The sequence below is a fragment of the Chelonoidis abingdonii genome, chromosome 13 (assembly GCF_003597395.2).
Source record: "Chelonoidis abingdonii isolate Lonesome George chromosome 13, CheloAbing_2.0, whole genome shotgun sequence".
Lineage (NCBI taxonomy): Eukaryota > Metazoa > Chordata > Testudines > Testudinidae > Chelonoidis > Chelonoidis abingdonii.
The window spans coordinates 2350672-2373460 of record NC_133781.1 but is presented as its reverse complement, the minus strand read 5'-3'; the positions used below and the strand labels follow the sequence as shown (position 1 = coordinate 2373460).

At 49.7% G+C, this 22789-nt stretch overlaps 2 protein-coding genes across 2 annotated transcripts in view; one reads left to right on the top strand and one right to left on the bottom strand.

Moving 5' to 3' along the window:
* The window catches only part of LOC116824950 (uncharacterized), a 954865-nt gene that overhangs the window by 264171 nt on the left and 667905 nt on the right, over positions 1–22789 (top strand). The window lies entirely within an intron of this gene.
* Positions 3069–22789, bottom strand: part of LOC116838620 (butyrophilin subfamily 1 member A1-like) — a 73658-nt gene continuing 53937 nt past the window's right edge. The window contains exons 6-9 of the mRNA XM_075072033.1: positions 20617–20649; positions 20279–20311; positions 20154–20190; positions 3069–5353 (exon numbers count right to left, since the gene is read on the bottom strand). Coding sequence (XP_074928134.1) covers positions 4774–5353; positions 20154–20190; positions 20279–20311; positions 20617–20649 — 683 coding nt within the window. The 3' untranslated portion in view covers positions 3069–4773. The remainder of the gene's footprint in view (positions 5354–20153; positions 20191–20278; positions 20312–20616; positions 20650–22789) is intronic.

Here is a 22789-nt window from a genome sequence, read left to right as displayed (position 1 = left end):
CTTTAGTTCAGGCCTTACGCCTCATACCAGGCCTCTGATACCAAGGTTTATGTCTTAGGGCCTCCTCTTACTACATTGGGCAGTGGAATTGTGCTTAGCCTGCCTGAATGAGAAGGTCACCTTCAGCTACCTCACTTGCTAAGCAGGGGTAGGGAGGACAACTGCTAGTGTAACAGAAAAAAATGGATGTAGGCAGGGTCTGTCTGAAGAATTCTTCTAGACATTAGCTGACTCTTCCGTTTAAAGAGAAAGCTGATTGGACTCAGTTGGGACTCTTTGTTGTGTGAAGTGATCACTAGAATCAAAATGACTAATAACTAGCAGCTGACAGTGTGAACACACAGCCGAGTTTCCCTGCGGTGCTCTCTGAGGAGTGCTGAAACTCCCGGCATTGCAGGCGTTCATACAGGATATCATGCAAGGCAAATGTCCTCCTTGGATTGGACTTAACTTTACAAGCACTCTAATGAAGTGGACCTGAGTGGATGGCTTCCTGTTAAATCAAACACTTTGCATCTGGACCCATGTTAAATACATCTGAAGTGTCTTTAAACATTAGCGAAGCGAATTGTTTATCATTCTCTGTATTTATTATTCTGCATAATAAAGCCTCTAATCAGCTCTAACAAGTGCACATGTGACTAATGGATGAAACAGGGCAGCAAAGGCTTCTATTAACCGTTATGCTGGAACAGTATATTTATGCACGTTTTCAGTTGCAGAAGTTTGGCCTGTATTTATTTCCTTGTGAAAAAACACCAAAAGTTTGATTCTGACTGTATGGAGACATCAACTACTATAGAAACCACATTATAATGTTTACTTTGTTTACTATTTATGGGATTATAATAAAAATGTCATAAGAAAGATCCAAATGATAATTCTAGCCTGTGTTCTTGCACATAGGTTGTTAAACCCTGGGAACTGCAGAGAGCAGATTTAATCGGGCTGTATCCAGTACCACAGAAGCGATACCAGTATGTACTGACAGCTAGAGATGATTTTTCAAAACAGGGAAAAGAATTTCCACTTAGCAGTTTGGGTTTGGAAGGTGTGATGTTCTCTAAATGAACTATGATCGTATACATCATCATTGCAACTACTGTCATATAGTTGCAACACATCTTGTACTAAGATTGTCAAGTAAGATATCTATGAAAAGGTTGTAGTTTGCTGATTGTGATTATACTACTTGTATGTGTGTAGCATTTGTGTATTTGGCTATGTATCTGTATTTCAATGTGTTTGATTCTAAGTAGCACCAGTGAAGCATTTGGCCAGCTCATAGAGAAGGTCTATTCAAAAGTGCCCCATCAAGAAACACTTAACTGATAATGGACCCTATGAGACTCCAATCCACATCTGATGAGCCTTCCTGGGAATGTTCAAAGTAGCATGTGAGCAGTGGCTGCCACCTGCAAAGAACTGAATCACTCATGGACATGTGACTTGTCCATGTGACTTCAAACTCCATCTCCTGCTGTGATTTTCCACAGTAAGAACAATGCGGATCTTCAACATGGTAGAGGATATAAAAAGGCCCTGGAAGTCCCCCCATTTTGTCTTCAAACCTGCTTCTGATCTCTGGAGGAACTTTGCTACAAACTGAAGCTCTAAACAAAGAAGTGAAGGACCCATCCAAATCTGTGGGTGTACTCCAGACAGGAGCAGCTCCAGGCACCAGCACGCCAAGCATGTGCCTGGGATGGCAAGCCACAGGGGGCGCTCTGCCGGTTGCTGCGAGGGTGGCAGGCATGTTGCCTTCGGCGGCATGCCTGCGGAGGGTCCACTGGTCCCACGGCTTCGGCGGATCTCCTGCAGGCGTGCTGCCGAATCCGCGGGACTGGGGACCTCTCACAGGCAAGCCGCCGAAGATAGCCTGTCTGCTGTGCTTGGGTCAGCAAAATACCGAGAGCTGCCCCTGACTCCAGAGACTTGATCTGAGCCAGCAGTTTATTCCATCACTGCTATAAGCCTGAACCAAGAACTTTTCAATTGTTGTATGTATTTGATTCCTTTAACTGATTTTAACTCTCGTCTATATTTCTTTCTTTTTATGAATAAACCGTTAGATTTTACATCCTAAAAGATTGGCGAAATCGTGATTTTTGTGTAAGATCTGATATGTATATTGACCTGGGTTTTGTGGCTGGTCCTTTGGGATCAAGAGAACCTTTAATTGGGGACACTGGTTTTCATAATCAGTGATCCCTCTAAGGAGTGTTACTGGTGGTACAAGGGGACTGGGGTACCTGAGGGAATTGCTTGTATGACGTCTGGTTAGCCAGTGGAGTGAAACTGAAGTCCTCTGTGTTTGGCTGGTTTGCTGTGCCTTGGAGGTGAAGAACCACCAGCCTGAGGCTGTGACTGCCCTGTTTCTCAGCAAATTGCCCTGCATTGGTACTCTCAGTAGTGTCCCACAGGAGCACCCCTTGTTACAGAAGAGTAGAGGGGATCACTTGCACCTGTAGGGAGCCTGATGAGGTCACTAGCTCAGTGCTGAGAAGAAAGCAGCTGTATAAAAGGCTGAACCAGGGAGCAGGAAGGGGGCTCCTCATAACTGCTGCTATTCTGTGATGCACCATAAAAGGTAATAAAGACACTTAGTGGAGGTTCCCTGACAGACTTGAGGCTGCTTAATTCACACAGGTCTGCCAGCCCAGGGTTGCTGGAAGTGATGGGGGAGCCCATTCATAGTTAGACACTTAAAAATGAACATTGCCTGCAATCTCTTCATGACACTTCATGCTGTAAATTGTGAGTGACAACACATTTTTATGTCTTGTCAGATAGTAAAAACCATGTTGTATATTAACCTTTTTGCCAACATATTTTCCCATGTAATAACACAATAAGATTGGATAAGAAACCACAGTAATTACACATCATTCAGTGAGAAATAGGGAAAGGAACACAGAGATTTCTGAAGGAAATGTTAGGGAAAAATTATCTATTTTTAGATTAACATTTCCCTGTGTTAAAAACTAGGAAAAACACATAGCTTCAGCAGCCCATTCCACATAGACGCCAGCAGACTGGATAAAAACACAAATGAATCCATCAAAAGATAACTTTAGGGTGTTTATTTTCAAATAATCAAAGTAAGTTTAGGGCACTCTGACATGAATGGCATATTGTGAATACATTTTCAAAACTGAATTAGGACATTGAAAGTGTTCATAACACATCACGTTTAAAACAAAAAGTAGTCCTAGCAATGCCACATGATGTGCCTCCCCTCATGCTCTGCTCAGCTAGCTCTTGAAGAAATTAGTTCAATGGCTAATTTGAAGGAATTATATCAATCAGTCACTATTTTTACAGAGCATTCCAGAAGATGGTGGACAGAACTGAGAGAAACTGAGATGAATTTCCTGGGGCAACTTTATTTTCTTTGTACTCTAAACCTTACAACAACAAAATATTGCCCTTTCGACTGATTTATGGCCGAGAAGAAAGGTTTCCTAATAAAGCATCACCAAATTCCATGTTATGTGTTATCAAGTGCCAGTGTCTTTAATACAATTAACTTAATTTAGGATGATCAGTAAAGGAATACAACCCCGTCTCTGTTTCTTTACCAAACAACATTTGTTCCATCCTTAGAACCAAGAACATAAAGAGCCCAGCAGTACATTGAAATCAACAGTGGACACTGACAGTACATTGCCTGCAAACAATATTTCTAAAGAAAAATAAACTAAGAAAAGGACATTGTAAAAGAGATTTCTATCTGTAGGAAGATAGCGTTTGAGGTTCAAGACCATGTTGTCCTAATTGATGTGAGAACAAGAAAGGAAGTGTCATATCTTGATTACTGATGATATGAAGCTAGAAAGTTAAAAATCATATGAATCAATACTGACAGAAGTTCAAAGACTATTTTATAATCTTGTGTGAGTTAACTTAAATATATTGCTTAATTAATTCTATCATTTTTTCCCCTATTAATTTTCAAAGGTGTCGTGCAGGGGGTAGGTGTATGTGCCCTGCCTTGGAGAGAGAACCAGTCAAGACAATAAAGAGAGTAGCTGCACATGTGTGTAGTTGTCATGTTTATGGCACCTGTACATTGTAACTGAACAACCCGGTCTGACAATTTAATCATTGTTTTTGTTAAGATAAATATTTTGGATTTCTTGCAATTCCACAGCTGAAATACAAATTATATTATTTAGAGAAGTTAAACTTCAATATAGATTTGAGGGAAAAATTTAAAAAAATGTAAATAATTCCATTTCTAAAAAATATGTTTAGATGCTTGTTTTCGAAATACTGTTGAAATGTAAATGAAAATGTTCTTGCATTTACACCTTGTGACAATAACAACATTTTCTAAATTAGCATAATCTTTTTTCTTTCATATTTTACATTGAGATTTCACAGGGTAGAATACTCCGACAGGAGTGAATGATCCCCGTCCATCACCATCTGCTACCCCTGGGCAGGGGATGGGGAAAGGTGAGGGCAGCAAAAACCACCAGCTGTCTGGCAGGATTTCTTACCAGCATCACCCTGTGCCAGGGATGGAGCAAACACAGGGGGGAGGAGGGGAATCTGTCTTGCTCCCTCCAGCAAGTGGGTCCCATTCATCCAGGCTGGGGTGGGGTTGCCAGGTGTCCGGTTCTCAACTGGAACCTCCAGTTGAAAAGGGAAACTGGCAGCATGTAGTCAGCACAAAAAGTCCAGTTGTCTGCAGTATCTAGCCCCCACCTCTGGGGGCAGGAAGGGCAGCAGGGCTGGGAGGGACCAGTCTGTGCCACGGGGTCACTGTCAGGGAACGAGGTTCCCTCCGGCCTGAGCTGGAACCAGGCAGATTTTCAGGAGAGCTGCGTTTGTACCCCAAACATAGTAACCAGGACTGAAATAAGGGCGGAGCGTCCCAGAAAAGGTGTCAGTGAAAGTGAAGAGACGGGACCTGTCAGTCACATTGTAAAATGAGACCTCGCCCGCCTCATAGTCCAGGAAAATCCCCACCCGGCTGGGCTTGATGCTCATGGGGAGGGAGGTTGGGGGGGAGGTGAGGGCCTGGTAGACCCCACCCTTCAGCCACACAACCCAGTATCCATCCTCAGGTGTGAGTGTGACCTTCCCCTTCCTGCTCACAGATTCCCTACAAACCCCCAGGTACCAGCCTATCTTGCCTCCCACCTCCACCTCCCAGTAACGCCTCCCACCCGCGAACCCCTCAGCGCCCAGGACCCAGATATCATGCTCAAATCCCTCAGACTTGTTGGGCGGATCCCAGGTTCCGTGGCTCACATGTTTCCGATCCTCAGACAGATCGAGGTTGGGATGAGCTGTGTCGGGATCCAGAGTCACGTCCACTGGGGAGAGAGTCACGGAGTCAGAGCCAGGGGCAGGGACTTGTCACTGGCATCAAAGGGAAATTAACCTGCATCCCCATCTCTCCCCATGGTGCCTGCCCCTTCCCTCTCACCCCTTCCCCCGGCACCTTCCCCTTCATCCTCCTCCTGCCCCTCCCCTTGCCCTCTGCCCCCTGACACCAGCAACCCTCACCCTCCCTCTAGTGCCCTGGTGCCAGCTGCTCCCTTCACTCTTCTTCTGCCCCCCTGAGTCACATCTCTAACAATTCCCCCATCTGCCTCCATAGTGCCTGCCCTTCCCTTCCCCTCTTTGGACCCCTGGTGTAAGCCCTTTCCCGCACCCCTTCTCTGCCCCACTGGTGCCCACCCTTCCCTTCACCCTCCCTCTGCCACCTGGTGCCCACATCCCCACCCCCTCTCTCTGCCCCTCTGTGCTCACTTGTTCCCTTGCCCCCACTCTGCCCTCTGGTGTCCGTCCCCTCTCATCTCCTTGCATCTGCCCCTCTGCTCAGTCGCCACATCCCTCCTGGTGCCTGCCCCTTCCCTCACCTCCCTCTGTCTTTCTGGCACCATCTCTCATGCCCTCCTCCACTTTTATGACTGTCCCTTTCCTTTACTCCCCTGTTGCCTTCTGAGGTCTGCCCCACCCCTCTACCCCTCATGGCCCTCTGGCACCTACACTAACCCTCACCCCTCTTTGTCCCCTTGTCACCTGTGTCTTCCCCTGCTGTAACCCCTCCCCTCACTGGGTTATGGATGAACAGAGGCAAGGGCCAAGTGGTACTGTGGAGTTGCAGCACCTGGGAGGCAGAAGCATATGGGGGATGGGGCAGACCCCAAGGAATCTCTGTTGCTTTGGAGGGGGGATTTCCTCACTTCCTTCCTCCTCCATCTGGGAGAAGGTGCATCGAGTGCCAATCCCAGCTCATACCTGCACAGTGTGTCTGCACTAGGGATTTGCATCAGGGCAGTTACATCGGTGCGAAGAAACCCCGGCAGACACAGCCTGAGACACTGCTGTGCCAGGGGCCATAACCCCTCCCCCATATGCTTCTGCCTTCCAGGTGCTGTAACTCCACAGTACCACTTGGCCCTTGCCTCTGTTCATCCATAACCCCAGTGAGGGAAGGGGTTACGGCAGGGGATGGCACCGACATAACCCAGCCAGCCTCCTCTGATTTTAGCACAGGCAGGAAGGGGTTAAGGCCTAAGGATGCATTGTGCACCAGGGCCCAGAGAATCTGATTGCAGGGGAACAGCAGTGTTTGTTGCTGCAGAAGGAGCTGACGATGCTGCAGAATCAGTTTAAGATGGAGTGTGGAATGAAGCCCAGTTCTTTGATGCACATGAAGCAGGAGAGCCCAGAGGCCTTATGGAAAAAGATCATATTATGCCAGAAAGAGAAGATGATTCCTCTCCAGAAAACAGAGCAGCTGGGCAGCGAGCTATGCCAGCCAGCTGGAGACAAGGTCAGTGCTGTGGTGGATGCAGCGGTAGGGGACCATCGGGTGGAAGATGGGCTGTCTGATGTGGGGATTCCAGTTGCTAAAGGGAAAGGCAACCATGTTAATAACATAAAAACACACATCCAAGTAGGGTGACCTTGTAAACTGGAGTAATAGTAATAGGATGAAATTTAATAGTGAAAAGTGCAAGGTCATGCATTTAGGGATTAATAATAAGAATTTTAGTTATAAATTGGGGACACATCAGTTGGAAGCAACAAAGGAGGAGAAGGACCTTGGAGTATTGGTTGATCATAGGATGACTATGAGCCGCCAATGTGATATGGCCGTTAAAAAAGCTAATGCAGTTTTAGGAAGCATCAGGCGAAGTATTTCCAGCAAAGATAAGGAGGTATTAGTACCGTTATATAAGGCACTGGTGAGACCTCATCTGGAATACTGTGTGCAGTTCTGGTCTCCCATGTTAAAGAAGGATGAATTCAAACTGGAACAGGTTCAGAGACGGGCTACTAGGATGATCCGAGGAATGGAAAACCTGTCTTATGAAAGGAGACTCAAAGAGTTTGCTGTTTAGCCTAACAAAAGAAAGGCTGAGGGGGATATGCTTGCCTCTTTATAAATATATCAGAGGTATAAATATTAGGGAGGAGAGGAATTTATTAAGCTAGTTCCAATGTGACACAAGAACAAATGGATTAAACTGGGCACTAGGATTTAGACTTGAAATTAGACGAAGGTTTCAACCATATGAGGAGTGAAGTTCTGAGGAACACCTTCCAAGGGGTAGTATGGGGGCAAAAGACATATCTGGCTTCAAGACTAAGCTTGATAAGTTTATGGAAGGATGGTATGATGGGATAAGCTTAATTTTGAACAATTGGATCTTTGTTGATTTCAGCAGAGTAAGTATGCCCAATGGTCTGTGATGGGATGTTAGATGGATGGATCTGAGTTACTGCAGGAGATTCTTATCCTGAGGTGCTGGCTGGTGAGTCTTGCTGATCACCATGTTTGGGATCGGGAGGATTTTCCTCCAGGGTAGATTGGCCAGAGGCCCTGGAGGTTTTTTCGCCTTCTCTGCAGGCATGGGGCATGGGTACTTGCTGGTGGATCTCTGAGTTGAGGTCTTCAAACCAACAATTTGAAGACTTCAATAACTCAGACATAGGTTAGGAGTTTGTTATAGAAGTGGATGGGTAAGATTCTGTGGCCTGCTTTGTGCAGGAGGTCAGACTAGATGATCATATTGGTCCCATCTGACCTTAAAGTCTATGACTCTATGAGTCTATGAGTGACCAGATAGTAAATCTAAAAAATTGGAACAGAGGGTGGGGAGCAATAGGCATCTTTATAAGAAAAGGCCCCAAATATTGGGACTGTCCCTATAAAATCAGGATATCCGGCCACCCTACATCCAAGAGGAAGCTGAAACAAGAAGGGAAGAGACAAGAGACCTCTCCCTCGCAGAGGTCTGGAAGAGCAACACAAAGCCTGAACCAGAGCTGGGCTATAAAGAAGTCCATCCGAAAGGAAAAGACGTCGCCCTAGGGGAGGAGCAAGAAGGTGCTTTTCCAGCTGAGAACATTAAACACAGTCATGTGAGTGGAGGAGGATCCAGAATGGGCTCCCAGAGCTCCTTTGCTGAAGGCTGCAGGAAAAGAGATATGGCCAGTAGTAATTAATGCTGAAAAAAAGGAGCTAATCTGAATGAAAGAGACCTTGGAAGAGACTCACTGCAGATTTATGTGAATGCAGGGGACATCATTACTTGGTAGTTGTGGATTATTTTTCCAGGTATATAGAAATAGTGTACTTGAAAGATGTAACACACCACAGTGTTATTGAGCAACTGAAGTGCACTTTTGGTCATTTCAGGGTTCCCAGAAGAACTTGTGACAGAGCATGAGCCACAATTCACTGCAGCAGAATTTAACTTATCCAAATAAAATATGGTCTTCCTCATATTACTAGCAGCCCATATTACTCACAAGTGAATGGAGAAGCTGAAAGAGCTGTACAGGGGAGTCGCATCTTATGCAGTGGTTATGTTCTGAAGTCAGCACATAAGGCAAAAATTGCGTATAATCAAATGCTCATTGAATGGAATGGCAGGCGAACTCACCCGCACTACAGGTACAGTATTTAAATTGTTATTTTTCTTTTTTTGTTTTGTTTTGCCAAGTGCATATAGTTAAAATCATGTAAGTTAAATGCGCCTATGATGCGACTCCACTGTATAGACAGCCAAGAATATCCTACAGCAGAAAGATCCATTCTGTGCTCTTCTGAGTTACAAATCAACACCAATAGCAGCTCCTGGATACATTGCAAGCACAACTCCTGATGGGAAGACAACTCAGAACTGCCCTTCCAACGTAGGGAGTTGCCAAATCAGATCAAAAGGCAAAAAGAGCTTAGGAACACTTTTACAACAGACATCACTCAGAGACCTACCAAGTTGAGAACCCGGTGACGGTGTTTGTGTCAAACTGGATGGAGAAAAAGAATGGAATGCTCCAGCTGTTGTAAAAAATAATTCAGTGCCCAGGTTGTATGTGGTCGAGACTGACAGAGGAGAGCTCAGCAGAAACTGTCAGTATCTGCAGTTTGTTTCTCAGAAAGAGCAATCGACAGAGCAAACTCTACAGATGGTGGAGGCAGAGCAAGAAGACTACTCAAGGATTCCAGACCGACCACAGCCAGTCACTGCAACTAATGAACACCCAGAGGACCAATCTGTTACATATTTGGGTCATGTCATTAGAAGATCAGTGCCATTCAGAGACATCTGACAGACTGACCCGTACTGCACCCCAAATACAGTGCGACAGTGTAAATACTGTAAATGGTAGGAATGTAGGATTTAAAGGGGGAGATGGAATGGAATGCTAAACTGTATTATACTGTTCAGCCACTAGGTGCTGCTGTGGGCTAAAAACCCTTTTTAAACACTCCTCAGTCAGACCTGGCAGAGCATTAATTGATCTTACACTGAACACAGCTGGTGTGTATCTGGCTCGGAGGGAAGCACTGTGACTGATCCATATCTGACACAAGAGCATGACACCAGTGGTGAAAGGTCAGTGCTATTGACTACCTCTGCGATGGCCAGAGGGCCTGACTCAGATTTGGTCTACACTACAGAGTCTGATGCAAGGCAGCTTATGCTGACCTAATTATGTCAGTGTACACACAACAGCCTTGCTCCCACTGATGTAAGTGCTGCACTACACCGACATAATAACTTCACCTGCACAAGAGGCATAGGACTAATGTCGGTGTAGTTAGGGTGATGCAGTGTTGGTGTAGACACAGTCTTATTTACCTCAGCTGTTGGCTGTCATTAATTTCACGGCTCCATGCTGGAGCCCTGAAATTATCAAGAAAGCCCAGTCCCATGGTGGGCTTCAGCTGAAGCCCAACTGCCCTCCTCCTAGCTCCCTGCTAAGGGAGGTGAGAAGCTTGAGTGGCTGCCCAAGATCCCTGTGGGGCAACTGGGCTCCTAGTGGGGAGCTGGGCACAACTGGAAAAAAGGCAGTGTGGACAACAGCCACCCCAGTAATTACTGCCGTGGCTGTAAGGTGACCTAACATAAGTTGACTTAACTGCAGTGTAGAGATGCCCTTACAGGGGACACAAGTTCTGAACTATGTCACGCTGCAGACTATGGGGGATTTTGCCTGTCACATGAGCTACATAGAACATTGGGGACACAACTCCTGGTCTGTTTATACTTCAGTGTTGCGAATAAAAATATGGCCAATGGCCTTGCAGATTTCCTTGTGACAGCAGGGCAGGAAGTACCCTTCTGAGTGCAGATAATAACCAAGTGTGAGCCATGGTCAAGCCTTCCTTTGGATACAGGTTGGCTTTGTGGGGGGAAGGGATGTCATGGGGGGCTGGCCCTTTAAGGAGAGTCAGGGACCAGCCTACCTATAACAGGCTCCTGTAAGGGAGAACCAGCCAACCCAGACCCACCTGGAAGTAATGAAATCTCTAGGTGGCTGGTTGGCAGCCAAAGAGCTAATGAGCCCAATAAAAGTTACCAGGGCTCAGCTGAAAGGTCCTAGAGACAGAAAGCTGCTGAGGAGAAGGGATCCCAGCTGAGCTCACAGAGCAAGGAGCCAGGAGGGGTTGCCCCCAGAGAGAGGGGCTCCCCTGAGGGGAAGAGCCCCCAGAGGTGACAGTGACAGCCTACAGCAGGACAGAGCCCTAAAGCTGAGAGCTGCAGGGAATAAAGGTGCAGCCTGACCTGAACCCAGCTCTGGGGGCTCCTGATTCCACCAGGGAGATTGAATCAAGCCTGGCTCCAGGAAGAAGGGCTGGGGGCTCCTCATTCCATAAGGAAGACAGAACCAAGCCTGGCTCTGGGAAGGGGGGGATGTGGGGGCTGAGGGACTCCTGACTCGAGGCGAGTGAGGAGCTGGAGTGAGAGCCAGGGCTGCATCAGGGTGAAGGAAAGCATTTTATTTTGGGGTTTATGTGAACTGAAAACAGACCTCACCAGGGGACTTCTGTCTCAGACCTTTTGGACTGTGTGGAGTAATGTGGAGTGTGAAGAGGGTAAACTGAGGCGGGGTGTTTGCAGAGCCACCCTGAGCCAGCTGAGGGTGTGTGGGAGGGGGATGATAATGGGAGGCTCAGGATTCCTACAGGCTCAGGGACATGAAATGGCCTCCACCCATCTGTGACCAGGCCCAGTGGACACAGACTGCACTGGGCTAGGGGCAGTAAGGGGGAGGGGAGCAGAGGTGGGGAGGGGAGCAGGGATGAATTGAACCAGAGCCTAGGTTGGTGCCTGGAAAGAGCATCTGGCCTTCCTGACTCTTGCCCTGCCCTGCGATTCTGTTCTGATCTTTGCAACCCAACTCTTCCTCCTCACCACCCTGGATGCCTTCACACCCACTGCTACCCACTGCTCCACTCCTTGTTCTCCCCTCCCAGGCTCTGCCCTGCTTACCCCTCACCTCCTGCTGCTCCTCCACTACCAGCCCCACTCACCCTCATGCTCACTTTGTTCCCTTCTCCCGCCAGTTCCCCTTTTACGCAGAGAAAACTCCCTCCAGGATTAAAGTGCTGTCCTAGGAACCAGCAGATCTAGGCCCAGCTTCTCCACAGGCTGCCTGTGTCACCTTGAACAAGTCACTGAGTCTCTCTGTGTTTCAGTTCCCCAGCTGTGAAATGGGGATAATCGTCATGGGCGGTGGGTAAAATAGGCCAGGCTCTGGCCCCACCCATATTCTGCGTTCTCCCCCAAGCCAGCGGGAGCTCAGCTTTGCCACTGGCCAGAGGCTAACAACCCGGTGCTGGGGACAGTGTGGAGGCCAGCTGGTGACCTGGCACTGGGGGCCGGCACTGGGGATGGTACGGTGCTGGTGCAGGCCCGTGGCTCAGGACGGTTTGATCAGGACTCCTTTGGCCACTACAGGGAATGGGGGAGGGGTGCATTCAGGGCACTGGTTGACAGGTGGGAGCTGATATTTGGGGCTCCAGCAGATGAGAGTTGAGGGGGATGGGGCCTTGGGCAGAACGGGCTGGGCCATGTGGCCAGCTTCCCCGAAGGGGGGCTCACGTGCCACCCATGATAATCGTCCTTCCATCCCCCACCCTGTGTCCGTCTGGTCTATTCAGACTGGAAGCTCTTTGGGGCAGAGACGGTCTGTTACATGTTTTACAGCTCCCAGCACCAGGACCCTGAGCGTGGCTGGAAACTCCAGGCCGTCCTGCACTGCAAATAATATCAGTGTGTTCAGGGTCAGATTGTGCCACCCTGACTCATGCTGGGCAGCCTCTCGAGTCCCATCGCACCAGGGTGGCAGCATCTGGCCTTTAACTCAATAAGAATTTCTATTTGTTTTATGCTGCCCTCAGATTTCCCAGGTGCTGCAGATGTTCCTGTTGAAGCCTGCACCTGGGGTGTGGAGTTGTCATGGGGGAGCTGGAGTGTGGACAACCGAGCAAGGGACAGTCAGGGTTTGTGGTCCAGGGGACAGTACAGTGGGGACACTTCTCCTCTTTCCCTTGGAAGTGACTTTAAGGGTTTGTCTACACAGGGAAAAGCCCTGAGTAGCTAGCGCAGAACAGCTAGTCAGCACTGACTGCCTATGCGGAAACTTTGATTCCATGCTAAGAGTGCCCTTGTCTGCTTTCGGTTAATCCACATTGGAATTGAGTGTCCTCAACCTCTGCTGCAGACTGAGTGCAGAATAATAGTGTCCACACGGGGAGTTAGTGCAGAATAGCTTTAAATTCACACCCTCACTATTAGGGTGCAGAACAGCAATTCCACACTAGCCATGCTGGGCTCTTCCTCGTGAATTCCCCACACCCAGAAGACCTCAGTGTGGGGACAGGAGGTTTGAATGCCTTGTTCCTCACCCCAGCAACCCTTCTAGAGACACCAGCTGCCCCTCTTCCCTCCACCCACTCTCTGCCACTGCATCCAGCAGGGCTGGATTAGCTCATCGGCTGGATGTTTCTGCCAAAAAGTGGTGAGCAGTGAAATAAATAATTAATTGACTAGAGGCTATAACATAGCCACAGAGAGCAGTTAAACAATTGTCTGTGGCAGCAGCAGCTTCCCCCTCACAGCAGGTACTGTGTGTGCGTGTGCGTGTATTCTCTATTCTGTCTCTCTAACTTTCAAATGGACAATGATATTTTGCCTGACCCCTTAGTTACTGTGAGAGCTGTAAGAGGACTGAGCAGGGACAGCGTATCCCAAGGGAAGGGGACCAAGAGGGACTGCAGCAGTATCAGTGTTAATTACCTGCATATCCTCGGGCTCTGGCAAGTCCTGAAATAATCAGACATGACAAAGAATTTACACAAACGAAATGCAGACTCAACAAGTCACAGACTCAACAAGTCTCACACTGTGAAAAACAAATGACATGGAACTTACCCAGTTCTGCCAGAGGGTCCATGGGAATGAGAGGGAAGAAAAGGGAAAAAAGAACATAAATGAATCAATAGGAGAGATTCTCAGTAACAAAAGTGCCCAGTTCTAAACCCTGCATTACATTGGCCTCAGTGGGAATTTTGCCTGAGTAAGGACAGCAGGATTGGGCTCCTAATCAATAGTTAGGGCTTCTCCTTTTTCACACCTGATCCCACAAAACCTCCCCCAAGAAAGAAATGGGGTTGCACCTGTGGGGATCACTCATGTGAGTTGAGGGGGCAGATAAAGGGCCTGGTTCTCTCCCTGCTCCAGTCACTGTGTGCTGGGATGGTGCAGACTGGCTGGAACCAGGTCCTGAACATCAGAGGATTTCCCTGGGGTAGGGAGAGCCCAGCCGGGGTAAAACAGTGTAACTGTCTCCTGTGCCAATTGAGTGTGCCGGGGCAGAGCAGGGCACGTCACTAATTCTCAGGGACCACAGCCAGCTGGAGTGAATCAGAACAGCCCCTGGGGCAGCCTGAGAGACATAACCAGCTCCCACCCTGCCCCCGCCCCCCACCTTGAGCAAGTCCTGGCCCAGCAGAGAACCTGGGCCTGCAGCTCAGAGAACTCTTCCTATGTAAGTGTCTCCATCACCTGAGTGATGCTGGAGACCCCAAGGGGTGCTGAACTTCTACAATTCCTGCCGGCTTCAGTGCGATCAGACCCATGTGCCTGATCCTACAGCTGCTGTGTGTGGCATGTGGAAACCAATAGGGCTCAGAGGGCTTGATCCTGCCCCAAGGAAACCTATGTGTGCGGGAGAACATCCATGGAGAGTTCACAGGGTGGGCCCTATTCAACATTGGTGAGGCCTCAGTGGTGGCTCTGAGTGGTGGCTCCACAGCTCCCATTAGCCAGGAACCAGGGTCAATTTGAGCTGCAGGGGCAGTGCCTCTGGGTGATGGGACACATGGCTGACCCTGCGCCTAGGAGATGGACATGCTGACTGCTTCAAGGAGCTACACAGAGCCAAGGCCGGCAGGGAGCCCCGCTGACTGGGAGCTGCCTGAGGTAAGTGCTACTAGGTTGGAGCCCGCACCACAAACCTTCTCCAGCACCCCCAGCCCCAGGTCAGAACCTTCTCCTGCACCCTAACTCCCTCCCAGAGCCTTACCCCAAACTCCTGCCCCAGAGCTGAGCTCCCACCAGCACCCAAACTCCCTCCTGGAGCCTACACCCCCTCCCACACCCCAACTCCTGCTCCAACCTTGAGCCCACTTCCACACTTCAAACCCATCGGCTCCAGCCCAGAACCCCTCCTGCACTCCAACCCACTCATCCTTGGCCCCACCTCAGAGCCCACATCCCCAGCTGGAGCCTTCACCCCCTTGTTCACCCCCTTCTTCACCCCTGCTGCAGCCCAGAACCCCCTCCCATGCCCTGAACCCCTCATTTCTGGTCCCACTCCAAAGCCCGCACCCCAGCCAGAGCCATCACCCTCTACCGCACCCCAAACCCTTGCCCCAGCCCAGTGAAAATGAGTGAGGGTGGGGGACAGTCAGCGACGGAGGGAGGGGAGATGGAGTGAGTGGGGGTGGGGCATCAGAGAAGGCACAGGGCCTAGCGGAAGAAGCAGGGCAGAGGGTGGGGCAAAGGTGTATAGTATTGAGGTATTGGCAACTGTAGTTAATATTCATATTTCAATACCACAAATTTTCCATTAATTATTTCTGGATAATATCAGAATTTCCCATTGTTATGTTTGTTACCTGTAACACTAACACATTAATTTTTTACTCTAACATTTCTTTGCACACACAGCTCTGAGTGTTCCCTTTCCAAGTTAAAGCATAATCAAAACTAGTAAAAACACACACACCTTTCGCTGCCTCGTATTCCCCTGGAAAGTAAACGACATTGTGAGTTAACATTGAATCTCAAAACTTAATGGGAAATAGTCAAGCAAAAAGCAACGTCTCCCTCACTGGCGATACGAGAGTTTTGCAAGATTTGTCCATGAGATACTAGGCACAGCACAGCACAGGAGCCGGCCTCTTATGGAGGCAGAAATCCAACCTGTCCTGCCCCAGCTGTTACATGTACTGTGTTATACACCTCAGACACTGCACAGGTAAACCTGGACCAGAGAGCAGGGCTTCCTGGCTCCATGTCATTACTCTCTGTCCCTCCCATATTGATCCCTGAAACCCTCCCCACCCGCTCCTCTTCATCCCCTGTCCTCTGCATAGACACACACATCTTTAAGTAGGGTTGCCAGTTTTGGTTGGATGTATTCCTGGAGATGTTATCACATGACATAATCTTTAATTAAAGATTACTCTTTAAATCCTGGAGACTCCAGGCCAATCCTGGAGGGTTGGCAACCCTTCCTTTGCTGATGTCATACCTGCATATCCCAGGACCAGTCTCCTGCCCCCATTGCACATTGTTATTTGCATTTCAGTAGCATCTAGAGGTTGCACTCAGAACAGGGCCCCACTGCCCTAGGTCCTGTATACACACACTCAGGACCAGGCCCCACTGCACTAGGTCCTGTACACACACACTCAGGGCTGGACCCCACTGCCCTAGGTCCTGTATGTGCACACTCAGGGCCAGGCCCCACAGCCAGGGCTGAATTAACTCTTCTGGGGGCCTGGGGCTAGTTGATTCTGTGGGGCCCCCAAGGCTCTGGTGTTGGGCCAAAAATGAGGGGTTCAGTGTGTGGGAGGCGGCTGCTGGGGAGTGGGCTGGGCATGGGGGTCTGGGTGGGAGGTAAGATGCAGGAGAAGGCTGGGGCTGGGGGAGTTGAGAGGGAGGGTGCAGGAGCAGGGTGGGGGCTCTGGGAGGGAGGTAGGGTGCAGCAGTGGGCAAGGGGGTGCAAGGTCTGAGAGGGAGGGAGGGTGCAGGAGCTGGTTGGGGGGTGGGAATGTGGGGTCTGGGAGGGAGGGTGTAGGAGCAGGGTGGGAGTGTGGGATCTAGGAGGGAGGAAGGGATGTAGGGTGCTGGAGCAGGCTGCGGGTGGGAGTGTGGGTCTGGGAGGGTGTAGGAGGGGGCTGGCGTGCTGGGTGCTTACCTGGCCCTCCCGCTTGGTGTGGGGGGGACACCTGCAGGCACTGACCCCCACAGCTCCCATTGGCCAATGGGAGCGGGGAGGGCGGAGCGAGCGAAGCACTAAGACAGAGAGCTTCCCTGCACTAGCATGACTGGGCTCCAGTCCAGGGCAGGTGGGGGAGGAACGGGTCAGCATGGAGCCATTTCACCCCTCTTCCCCCCAACCCACCCGCCAGGCAGAGCTGGCCAAGAATGCATGGCGGAGGGGCTTTAGTGGCTGCAGCCCAGGCCTCCCACTCCCGTTTAGCCTGGGGCCCTGGGCTACAGCCCCTTAAGTCCCTTTCTTAATCCATCCCTGCCTACAGCACTAGGATCTGTTCACACACACACCAGACTGTAAGAGACACAATCCCTACTCCAAAGAATTTACAGTCTCTGGGCCTGACCCGGCAAATATTTATGCCCTGGTCTAATTTTACCCCCAAACCTCCTCCTTTTCCCCACCCACCCCTCTAACTCCTGCCCCATCTCCCTCTTGTCTCTGAACTCAGTGAACCCAGGCTGCAAACAATGCTTGTGTCTCCAGCTGTCCTAGATCCCTTCCAGTCTGAATTCCCGCTCCACTCGAACTGCTCTCACTAGGGTCTCTAGTGATCACCCTGCTAGATCTCAGTGCCCACAGCCTTGTGGTTATTTCTGGTTCCTCCCTTTGCACACCCAGGCCATTTCCAAACACTGCTGCTGCCTCTTGAGTGTTATTTCCAGTATCTGCCCTTTTCTTTCCATTCCTGCAGCATAATCTCTCTCTCAGGCCCTCATTATATCCTGCCACTATTAATGCAACATCCTCTTCTATGGCTCCCATACGCACCCACTGTCCCCTTCTGTCCACACAAACTGCATGTAACAAAGCTACAGTCCCTGCCCCAGGGAGCTCACCCTCTGCATGGCAGATCGGGTACAACAGGGGGACGAAATAGACAAGTGGGGTGAAGGGGATGGGAGGGGGAGGTAACGATAAAAACAAACCAAAACCCAGCTCACCACATGCCCAATGCCAGATGGGAGAGATTCCGGGGCCACAGCACAGCTGGGTTTGGAGGAGGGATTGAAAAGAGAAGGGAGCAGCTTTACAAATACCGAGGGGATGTTTTTCTGTACATAGAGAGCGAGGGGGAGAAACCACTGAGGTGTTTAAGGGAGAAGCAGACAGGCGGGTGACCCAGGCTGAGAGTGACCCAACACCCCAATATTAGGGGCTTTGTCTTATATATGCAACTTTGTCTTATATATGCGGGGGGGTGGGGGGGAGAAATGTCCTGATTTTTCACACTTGCTATCTGGTCACCCTACCTAGGCTGCTAGAAGCAAAAAAAAAAAAAAAGCCCAGCAGCAATACGGCTCCCCCTGGAAGTGATGCCGAGGGTGACGGCTCAGCGCGCTCACCCCTAGAACCAGCCATCGCTGGCAGAGGGACGGTGGAGCCAATTGCTCAGAGATGGTGGGACTAACTCACTGGTGAGGGACCTAAAGGCAAAGACAAGGAGCTTGTGCTGGAGCGGTGCTGGAGGGGCCTCAGTGGAACTAAGTGGTAGAGGTGGCAGGAGAGACGAGCCTGAGGGCTGAGCCTGGCAGCCCTGCTTTGGATGGAGCTGAGGGGACAAAGCAGCTGGAGCCAAGGCCGGGCAGGAGGAGATCACAGCAGTGGAGGTGTGAGGTGATGGGGGGAACGAGATCCTGGGCTGTCAGGACAGACACACGCAGGAGCAAGGAGACTGGGGTAAGATCAGGATGTGCAGCCCAGCAAGAGGCTAAGTCAGAGACAATGTCTAGATTTCTGGTCTGAGTGACTAGGCAGAGGGAGGTGTTCATAGGGTGGCCCACACTGTATTTCAAAAATACAGAACAGTTTTTTCTGCCTCCTCCCTCCCAATCCAGGCCTACATCGTGGAGCGATTCTCCCAGCCAGGGCAGAGGAAATACCCCCGGTCCCCTTCCATAAGGAGCCACCTCGAGCGGGGCTAAGACCCCAGGACTCCCACTCTGCTCTGGGCTCCCTGCAGCCAGCTCAGGCCTCACACCCCACCTCAGGGCTACAATGTATGGACCACAGGAGGGGCAGAGATCCTGGTACCTAGCTCGGGTCAGAGCAGTGTGCGGGATGGGAGGCAGGGAGGGAGGGAGAGCAGCCACAACCTTCTGCCTCTGAGAGGGCTTATGGTGTTATCCAAAGAGATGAAGAAACTAGGAAGCGAGGAGGGCTCTGAAGGGTGCAGAAGAGATTAAACACTCAGCTGTTGAACCTAAGTTGCCCTCTGGACGTTGATGAGGAGATGTCAGACAGGCCAAGATGCGGGAACAGTCTTTAGTGGAGAAGGAGTTTGAGAGACATTGGCATAGAGGCTGTATCTGAAGCTATGTGTGTAGGTAAGAGCTACTAGAGGCAGGGTGTGGAGAGAAGAGAGCAGGAGACCAAGCACTGGGCTCTGGGGGGGGGCGATATTCTCTGAAAGAGGGAGGCAGGAAGAGACTGACCCAACAAAACAGACACTGAAGAAATGTAGAACCACACACACTGCTCTGCACTGATCAGACCCGTATGGTTATTGTATGGAGTCACTGCAGGGTGGAACTGCAGTTGTGGGTGGGTGTGGTCACTGAGGGTGAAATCTCTTCCCCCCGCATATTACATGGACACGGAAGGGTCAGAACACAGGGGGTTCCCAGGTGAGGGGTCCTGTCAAACACTGGACAAGTCTCTCTGGATTCATCTACACTGCAAAAAACCTTGTGTCAGTGGGTCTGAGCCTGGGGCAAGTGACTCGGGCTTGCAACGCTGGCACTACAGGGCTGAAAATAGCAGCGTAGAAGTTTCTGCTTGGGCTGGCACCTGGGTTCTGAAACCCAGCGATGGGGAGGGTCTCATAGCCTGGGCTCCTGCCTGAGTGGGAACGGCTACGCTGCTAGATTTAATCCTGCAGCACAAGCCCAAGCCAGTTGACCCAGGCTCTGAGACTCACAGCCACAGGTGGTTTTTGCACTGTACACATACCCACAGTCTCCAGCAATGAGACTGACCGACCTGGGATAGTGTATTCAGGGCCCTGGGCTCAAGGTGTCATTTCTGTAATTCCCATGGCATTTATTAGGACAAATGGGCCCTTCACCCCTTTCAGAGCCTGTCTGTGTTAGTGTGAGCAGCCCTGAGCTCCCTGCTTGGGGCTCTCGAGTGCCAACACGGAGACATTCCTTGTCACTCATTAAAACAGGCTGTAACTCCACTTGCTAAAATTCAGCTAAAGGTGTTAAACTGTGACTCTACTGGCAGTAAATGTGGCTTTCAATTGAGTTAAGTTGGCTCGACTAAGCTGACTTGACTGGTTTGGCATGAAATCTTCAATGCATCCCATTGGTCCCAGACACTGACCTTTCTGCCTTTTCATCTCAGATCGCAGAGCCTCTAGAGGGAGAAAAGAGGGAGAGGTGAGATTTCACCCTATCGAGTTTATGGAGATAACGTTAATTTTGTAACTGGCCCAGACACTGACCTTTCTCTTGTTCCCGTTCAGACAGCAGGGTTTCTAGAGGAAGAAAAGGGCGAGAGGTGATGCATCAGTTCATAGATTCCAAGGCCAGAAGGGACCATTGTGATCACCTAGTCTGACCCCTGCATAACACAAGTCCAGGGGCTTCTGCACAATAATTCCTACAGCAGATCATTTAGAAAAACATCCAATCTTGATTTACAAACTGTCAGTGCTGGAGAATGCACCACGGCCCTTGGGAAATTGTTCCAATCATTAATTAATAATGGTGAGATTTCACTCTATTTTATTTATGGGGATAACTCTACTGCCAGCTAATGTGATGGGATCCAAGCACTGACCTTTCTCACTCTCCATCTCAGATCGCAGAATCTCTAGAGGGAGAAAAGGGTGAGAGGTGAGATTTCACTGTCATGTTTATGGTGCAGTTCCAGATTTAATATAATTGTGCTGTAACTATGAAAGTGAGGCAGACAGACTGACAAACAGGACACACAAACAGATCTGTCTCAACATCCCTGCACTGACCATCCCTCACTTCCCTCCCACACTGACCATCACCTCTAGGAGCTGCTCTAAGAGTCTCCCCCAGGAGTCATCCCTGCTTCCTGGGACCTGTCACTCCTGTCTGATCTGGCTGTTGTGGGGGAGAGGAGAGAAGGTCTCTTTTTTAAATCCAGTTCCCTGTCTGCTCCCCTCTGTGTCCATCCCCTGAAAAGCCTCAGCTCTCCCCAGCTCCTGACTGTGGGGATGGAGGAGGGAAGTGAAGGATGGGAATGGGGCATTGACCTGAGCTGAATACGGGACAAGGTCTGATTGGCTCCATCATAGGTCAACTCCTGACCATGAATCACTAGGGTCATGTCTGTTCCCTGATCCTAGTGATATCTGGGACCAGCTCCTTCTAGGGCCTGGGTAGATGGGAATGGGGTGGAGGATGGGCTGTATGCTTGGGTCAGCATGAACTAGGGAGGGGTGTGTGGATGGGCCCCTACTGGCATCGCCTCTAAGATCAGCTCTTTCCTACTTGGAGCTCATCCACTATGTGCATCAACCCTGGGGTACCAACACTGCTGGAAATGGAGGTAGCGTCATGTCTGCCAGTCACTGCTGAGCACAGCCTGAGTGAGACCATCTTGTGCCCCGTGTGAGCAGCACCTCAGAACAGCTGTTCAAGTCCTGAGTGTGTTTGTGTTATTACAGCATCCTAGCCACAGCTCACCAGTGCAGCTGGTGCGGAGAATTCTCTGAAAGGCCCAGGGAACAAGACAGTGACAGTTAATTCTTCTGATTTTTTTAGTGCTTGGAAATAAATGATAGAATCATAGAATATCAGGATTGGAAGGGATCTCAGGAGGTCATCTAGTCCAACCCCCTGCTCAAAGCAGAACCAATACCAACTAAATCATCCCAGCCAGGGCTTTGTCAAGCCTGACCTTAAAAACCCCCAAAGAAGGAGATTCCTCCACCTCCCTAGGTAACCCATTCCAGTGCTTCACCACCCTCCTAGTGAAAAAGGTTTTCCTAATATCCAACCTAAACCTCCCCCACTGCAACTTGAGCCCATTACTCCTTTTTCTGTCACCTGCTACCACTGAGAACAGTCTAGATCCATCCTCTTTGGAACCCCCTTTCAGGTAGTTGAAAGCAGCTATCAACTCCTCCCTCATTCTTCTCTTCTGCAGACTAAACAATCCCAGTTCCCTCAGCCTCTCCTCATAAGTTATGTGTTCCAGTCCCCTAATCATTTTTGTTGCCCTTCGCTGGACTTTTTCCAATTTTTCCACATCTTTCGTGTAGTGTGGGGCCCAAAACTGGACATAGTACTCCAGATGAGGCCTCACCAATGTTGAATAGAGGGGAACGATCACGTCCCTCGATCTGCGGGCAATCCCCCTACTTATACAGCCCAAAATGCTGTTAGCCTTCTTGGCAACAAAGACACACTGTTGATTCATATCCAGCTTCTCGTCTTCTGTAACCCATAGGTCCTTTCCTGCAGAACTACTGCCTAGCCACTTGGTCTCTAGTGTGCAGCAGTGCATGGGATTCTTCCATGCTAAGTGGAGGACTCTGCACTTGTCTGTGTTGAACCTCATCAGATTTCTTTTGGCCCAATCCTCTAATTTGTCTAGGTCCCTTTGTATCCTAACCCTACCCTCCAGCGTATCTACCACTCCTCCCAGTTCAGTGTCATCTGCAAACTTGCTGAGAGTGCAGATGAACCCAACATAGCTCTCTCTGGACACATAGACAAATTTTACATATGACTGAAAATGAGTGAATCCCTGTTTGATGGGGTCTATGAACCCTGCACTGGTCCAATAAGGGTTGAACACAGCTTATGGGTGCTAGAGGCCATGCTTCCTCTCCCCTCCTGGACACGCTCTGTCATAAACAGATAAGAAAAGTTAATAGCACAGAAGTACTTTATATCTCTTTGACTGTAAAGGGTTAACAAGTTCAGTAAGCCTGACTGTCACCTGACCAGAGGACCAATCAGGAGACAGGATA